The sequence below is a fragment of the Tigriopus californicus genome, chromosome 12 (genome assembly GCF_007210705.1).
Source record: "Tigriopus californicus strain San Diego chromosome 12, Tcal_SD_v2.1, whole genome shotgun sequence".
In the NCBI taxonomy this organism is placed as follows: Eukaryota; Metazoa; Arthropoda; class Copepoda; order Harpacticoida; family Harpacticidae; genus Tigriopus; species Tigriopus californicus.
This window is the reverse complement of record NC_081451.1, coordinates 6,764,611-6,771,856: the sequence shown is the minus strand read 5'-3', so window position 1 is coordinate 6,771,856 and position 7,246 is coordinate 6,764,611. Positions and strand designations below refer to the sequence as shown.

The following is a 7,246-nucleotide window of genomic DNA, read 5'->3' as shown; positions in this document are numbered from 1 at the left end:
AGTCTTTCTATATTTTGGAATTTTTGTCCGTGTACCACCTTTCGGAACACATGCAGAGATTGCTAAACTGGAGCAAGATTCCTTAAAAACTGAAATTAATTTATCAACGGCTGCATTTATGGACGATTGTTGTTTCAGAATTGGAGTCAGGTCTAGTTCTTCTAACCTTTCTGCAAACTGAGGCCAGTGTTTGAAGAATTATTTGAAGATTCAATTACGAATTTAGCGCTTACCGTGCCTATTCAGAATGCATAAGTAACAAAACATCCAAATCTCTTGCTAGTGAAATATATGTTTTGGCGTTTTTGGCGTTCTTAAATTTCTGGGACGGTTCACCGTAAAAAAATCTACTATCCTACACTTATGCAAGGAGAAATAACGATAGAATAAAGGCCCATTTGGAGATTGAGAAATGCAACGAGTAATTTTCGAGGATTTCGGGCGGTTACGATTAGACTCTTTTTTAATTGTAATTGGATGTTTATATGAATAAATAATTTCGGAACTTTCAATTTTGCTAGTACTGCTCTGGTATTATGTGCCCTTCTTTAACCTTTGTAGGGCGCATTGGTGAATTATCGGCATTTTAAAACATTATGATAAAGAATTTAACAAAATTCAACATTTTAGAACATTCTTTAAACCGAATCCGCAAATCCACAAAGCCCAAGAAAACATCCCAATCTCCGCGTCTGTGGGAGCAATATCCCAAATTAGTGACAATTCTGATGTGGGGTCGAATACTCAATTGCACGGTTTTGAATAATTGCCTGGAACCGTAGAAGGCCTGAAAATGCTGATTTTGTTCAAGTTTTTTACATTATACTTCCAATGCGATGAACATGCTGATTTTGTTCAAATGTATTACATTATACTTCCAATGCGATAACAATTGAAATGTTGTGCCAAGTAAACAGCATTTTTGTATCTTCTTTAATTTGTATTTTGAATGAGGTCGTATCGGCTGTTCTCATACAACAATACCCGTAGTAAAATGTCTTAAATATAACAAGAGTTCATGCCAAGACTGATTGAAATTTAAGGCCATGGATCGAAGTAATTTGTGTCCCGACAACACACGTGGATTTCATCTTGGTCGCCGCCACTGTCCACGCTGTTGCTTTCGTCAGAGGGCTGGGCAGACGATTTCCGCACGGGATTACAAGTGATTAAAGGCACCCCCGAGAAGAGCCTTACCATGTCCGACAGCTGTTGTGGTTTCTCCATTACTTCCCCCAGTAACGAGCAAAAACTCTCTGAAAAGACAGAGTCAAATTGTTGTGAAATGCTTGACCGTGGTCTGACCAAGAGCCATTGCGTTGCAAAATAAGCCAGAACATAATGAACGTTTCTTCGATTTCCCCTGTCAACGAGGGCGCCACCGTTTTTGCTTGAAAATCCATGTTGGTGTATGATGTAATATTATTGGGTTTCTTTCACCTATTTGCTTTGATTTTACAAACCAATTCATCATTTTTGCCAAACATCTAATGCCGACACATTGGCGGACTTCGAGATTTCGTTCTGAGGCTTAACACCAGGGTGAGCTACGGAGGAGATGTCCCAGCAAAACGCAAAGCTGCATGGCGTAGAACTATATTAGAACAAAACGCCTTACACAGGCACCTAGCCATGTCTCACTCTCCTTCCTTTTCTCATATATTGAAGTATACACTCCAAGACCACTTGAACCTGATATTGATGGAAAACTTCACATAGGCACTAATAAATTAAAGCAAGATCCTAACGGTTTCTTCAGGTTGACCATACGTGGGTGAAGACCCTTAGAATTTTAGGAACACAATTTACAAATGATCTACCTTTTTGCGCCCATTGTAACCTGATTAATGCCCAAGGTTTTTTTTTTAATGGGGAATCTTGGTTTTTGCCACTTGAATTAGAACTGTTACTCAAATAATTCCAGAGTCTGTGGTTTTCGTAAGCTGATCGTTGGGTCATCCTGGGTTCCTAGGTACTTTCCACTCAAGCGACCTCTGACGGCCAAATAATCCATGAATTGTGCCAATAGGATAGGATCACAGAATCAGCTTTGTTTGTTTTTTTTTGTACCCCTTTACGCCCAAGCGCCATCTTTCGGATATGCAGGGATGTGTCAGACGTAAAGATGACAATGCTTTTTCCTTTAACAATTGAACTTCTGTGTCAAAGCGAGCTGAAAGTTTTATCGTTTCAATTGTATCCAGCCCTATCCTTTGTTTTTTTGTATAACAGATCCGCTTTTTTCAGCACTATTGTAAATGACTCATGCCACAGCCCAATCCTTGACATATCCCTTCGTAAGTCAGAAGGGGGCGCTCTAGTGCAAAGGGGCAAACAACGACCCCCACGAGCATGTCCCATTAGGCCTCCTTTGTAGAAGAGTATGAGCATGAAAAGCGACCTCTGACGGGCGCAGCCTTCAGGATCCAAGAACCCGTCTTGGTGACAAATGAACCTGTATAGCAGTTTTAGGTGACGATGCTCTTTTCTTGCCGACGACTTTTTGTCAACAGTTTCTTGGATCTTGGAGGCTGCACCCGTCAGAGGTCGCTTTTCATGCTCGTACTCTTCTACTAGAGATCCCTAGTGCTAGTAGTAGTAATTCTAAAATCTAGCATAATTCAGATTTTTCACTGATCAAAGAATTTTCAGAGAGGATCTTTGCAATGGCTTTTTCCTTTTAACAACACTAGCGCCCTCTGCCTCGTTCAGGCAACCAATAATGATGTTAATACTGTAAATGTATTAATGTTCCTACAAGGCAAGTAGCCATAATGTTTTGTTAGAGCGTCCATTAATCGGAATGCTAGTAAGTCCAAGTTTCTTTGTGGTATTTGAATTCCAACCTGACTGGCTGCTTTAACAGCCGAAATGCGCGCTTCCAAACTGAGGTATTAATTAATGTTAGAAGTGATTACGGAGCAGGAATATTGCTTCATTTGGACACTTATCATTAGGGCCGGCCAAAACTTGCATCCTGCAAATTGTGCAAGTTTTGCAAAAATCTTAAGTAAATCTTAAGGAAAAACGTGAATTTTTATTACTTGATTCTTTTTTCAAATCTTTTTGACAAAAAATCCACTTTAGTTGAAATAGATTGCAGACATAGTACCAATTAATTGCTTATGTATTCCATCCATATGAAATAGCTCTTTTATCTTTGCACTTTTTTATGATACTCTATTTCAAATGTTGGAACGCAGTTTTGTCTGACTTATGAACTTGCCCTTGAAAAGTCATACACTTTTCGATGTGTTTTCATGGTGTATGGGGTAAATGATCATGAGGTGGAAAACTTGAAAAACTGAATTTTCTTAACAACATTGTTTGGCTGTACATTTGCTACGCTCTGATGTTATTGTTTTTCTGTTGCTGAACTGAGATTGATCTTGATCACAAAATATTAAGGATGTGGAAGGTGCTGATCAGTCTAGGAGGTAGCAAGGACCATGCAAGAATCTGCTCCCTAGGGATAGCAGGTTTAAATCCCAGTGCTGGAAGATATTATGATATAATTTTCCTTTTCATCTATGTGTTGCTTGATATGGAAGGCAATAACAGCCCTTACAGCCCCCCCCCTAACGTGTTGGTTCCTATGCTTTGAAAGTTTATTTACAAATTTTCGTGCAAATTTGGTTGATTATTTATGCAAATTTGTTACCAAAAAGACCATATTTATATGCAAGTTTTGACCGGCCCTACTTTTTATCAACTGGCTGGCCGAGCGCGAAAATGTTGCCATCTGAGTGGGTAACAAACAATAATTTCAGAAGGCTGGTTTTGTACTCACTTTTAACGCAAAGCATGGCTGCCGAGCAAGACGGGGCGTTATTGCCGAAACCAAACCGATTGGTGTCAAATGCGAACGGTCGCACTTTGAACCGGGTCCTGGTTGGCTTTGAGGTCGTCGTGGTCGTTGTTTTAGTGGTGGTAGAAGCGGTGGTAGTTGTGGATTGCGGTTGGCTGAACAAGGCTTCGTCAAAACCTTGAGGCCGAGCCTTGTCCTTCACTTTTGTGATGGTGCTCTGCGAAGAGTAGAGGGCGCTTCCAAAATCCGGGATCTTGGATGTATGAGGAGCATACGTGGGATACTTGTATTTGTGATGATGATTGGCATGATAACTATCGCCGCTCGTGGATGAAGACATGAATTTGGTGTAATCATAAGTGAAAGGTTTGGTGTACTCTTGGCTGGGAATCTGATAGAAGGTGTGGTCGGAGGGCGTCTGAACAGGAGGTTGGAACACTGCCGCTGTTGAGGTGTCTGTCGGGACGATGGAGCTTGGTTGAGTCGTGGGTGTTGATCGTGGCGTTGATGATGTGACTGCAGGATTTGTTGGTGTTGTAGGTGTGGTTGGGACTGGAGTGGTGATAGAAGTTGTCGTTGTTGAGGCTGTGGTGGATGCAACTGTAGTTGTTGTTGTTACTTCCGTGGTGATAGTAGGTGAAGCAGTACTAAATGTGATTGGGATTGCGTCGGTGGTGGAACCTGTCGGGGTGGTAGAACTGGTCGATGTGGATCCACTAACATCCTAAGAAAGCATATATTTTACCTTATAGCTGACTAACCGACCGACAACACAAAATGTGTTTTACACATGCTTAATCTAGACTCTCTACCTGTGGCGCTGCTTCAGAAGTGCTTGAAATGGGTAGCTCTTGCTCAGGGACATTGGGAACGGGTATTCTCCTAGTTGTGGTTTCCGAAGGGGTGGGATGATGAACTCCGACCAAATGGGAAAGATCCCGGTCTGACATGCAGCACACGTTGAACTCACCAAAACCGCACATGCCAGCAAATTTGCCATTATTGCTCTTACAATGGATCCACCTGATGCATGTAGCGTTGTTGGGACACATGGAACCACTGCAAATGAAGAAACAGAATCATTCTATGGGTTTGTTGCATCCTTTGAGCAACAGCTGCTTGATGACGTCAGTGCATATTTTTGTGAGATCACTGGCACTTTCGGGCATGAGCATTCTTTGCTAAAAGAATGATTCATTTATAATGCCAGGTCATTAATCCTTGAAGAGAAATGTTCCGTTTCAATTAAATTTGATAAAATAAAGGAGCAGTATTAATCTGAAGCTAAATGCTGTTTTTGGGCTTCTGCTTTGATTTAATGCTTTTTACAGTTACATTTGGAAAATGTCTTTGCAACAGACATGTGTTTAATCTTTTTACTTTTATCTTTTGTTCTGGATTCTAGATAAAGGCAAAAAACATGTGGTGACATCACCTTACTTTTCCAGCTTTAATGGCTCATTGCAAATGGTTTGTTTGGGTTGTCTAACCTTGGTTCGTCCGTGACGGTAACAAAGGTGGTGTCGCTGGCTTGTCTCACTGGTTCCACAGGGATGTCATTCAGATCCAAACTGTTGACACTTGGCTTGCCGAAAGTGAGTTCATCTAGGTTAGATGGCTCCAGGTCAGGAGTCGGTTCCTTCTCAGTGATGCTAAGATCATTCTCATCGACGGCATTGTCAATCTCTTGGGGAGCCTCACTTGGGCCATCAAAGGCGTATACTTCTCCATCGAAATTTAGAGAATTGCTTTCCCCCAGGTCCTGTCCAAAGTTGACATCAATATCTCCCTCGGGGTCTTTTGCTGGGGTAGTTTCGATCCCCGGTTCTTTTCCTTGATCGATAGAAATACTGGGTGAGTCTAAACCCTCGGAGGCAGTTTCATTGTCCGAGGGACTCGCAATTGGACCCAGATTGGGATCGGTTTGAGCGGTCGGCACTTCCAAATCAAGTGGTTGAAGGAGAGGCGAAGATGGAGATGAGGGAATCGAAATCACTTCCGGAGGTGGGAGATACGAGTTCGGAATCGAATTGTCCTCTGCACTGGGGGTCACGATTGTCTCGGACACTTGGCCATTGGGGCCGATGATCTTCACGACATTGGAGGGAGGCTTGGGAGTGGGCAATGCTGTGAGATCTTGTTGCTCTTGGTTGTTGTAGCTGCTGTAGGTGTCTGATAAGTCTTTGATGACCAAAGTGTCGCCTTCGAAGTATTGCTGTCCGGTCTCTTGGTCAGGGTACTTGATGTAAAACCCATTTTCATCGGGAGTACTGGAACTCAATCCTCCGGAACTCGAGGTCGATGGGAAACCTTGATTGGTGTTCGAGGAAAAACCACCCGTATTTGAGCTGAATCCCCCGGAATTGGAGGTGGAACTGAATACACCCGTGTTGGAGCTGAAAGATCCCGAATTTTGACTGAAGCTCTGTGGTTTGGAATTGGTGGGAACCGAGCTGAATCCATCCAAGTCATTGGAGAAACTAGGATTGGAGTAAGAATCCGAGGGGGAGGAAGAATAGGCGGGATTGGACACCGAGGAATAACTGGGTTGGGAGTAATACGACGACGGCAAAGAAGATCCCAAGGAGCCCTGAATAAAAGAAAGGTGAACATAGTCGGGAGAGGTCATCATAATCCCCATAAAAAGGTACTCACCGAATAACCCGAATTATCGCCAAAACCACTGGAAGATCCACTGAAGGTAGTGGGGCGGCCAAATCCATAGCCCTGACGCTGAAACGCAATCACTCGGTAAAGTTTGGAATTTCTCGATTTTGAGCAGATTTCACCCTGGGTTCTTAAATTTGGCATACATTATACATTAAATTTTAATTTATTTTTTTTGCAAAAAATACAAAACCGAAGAAACGAAACGAAAAAGGGTCATTTTTTAATTTTTCAAAAAGTTACTGAAAAATGGATCATAGTGATTGAAAGTAATGTGTTTGGGGCCTGGGGGTCGACGGGTTGAGTCTCGCCCCTCCAGCCAAGCCAGCCATCAACAACGTCCTTATACTATTTTCAATGGGCAATGTTCCGTCCGTATCGGTTTAGTTCTCCATTTGTAGGTGTGGTTAGCGTCACAAAAGTCTCCATGAGAAACGTTGGGGAAGAGAATCAAACCGGAGAACTCTCACATCTAAGTAAACCACTGCACCAAGTCTTCTCCCATACAAGGGTGGCTTCCAAAGGCAAGATTCGAATCCTGCCCCCTGCGGAACTATGTCGCCCTCTATCGGGTACATGAAACCACTCAACTATCATAGATCCTTAACTTGAAAGCATAGATATTCTGGGTTCTTTCTGAGCATACTATGTATGGGCACTGAAATATACTTATAGGAAACATGAATTTTGATTTAGCTTGTAAGGGGAATGGCTCGGAGAGTAAAACCATACATATATCATTGATGATATGTCAGCCTTTCTTCGTCTAAA

The 7,246-nt window shown here is 42.3% G+C and overlaps 1 protein-coding gene across 1 annotated transcript in view; it reads right to left on the bottom strand.

Moving 5' to 3' along the window:
- Positions 1 to 713: 713 nt before the first annotated feature.
- The window catches only part of LOC131892151 (mucin-12-like), a 13,288-nt gene continuing 6,755 nt past the window's right edge, over positions 714 to 7,246 (bottom strand). The window contains exons 2-6 of the mRNA XM_059241928.1: positions 6,464 to 6,541; positions 5,299 to 6,398; positions 4,621 to 4,867; positions 3,791 to 4,532; positions 714 to 1,256 (exon numbers count right to left, since the gene is read on the bottom strand). Of these exons, the coding sequence (XP_059097911.1) occupies positions 1,039 to 1,256; positions 3,791 to 4,532; positions 4,621 to 4,867; positions 5,299 to 6,398; positions 6,464 to 6,541 (2,385 nt within the window). The 3' untranslated portion in view covers positions 714 to 1,038. The remainder of the gene's footprint in view (positions 1,257 to 3,790; positions 4,533 to 4,620; positions 4,868 to 5,298; positions 6,399 to 6,463; positions 6,542 to 7,246) is intronic.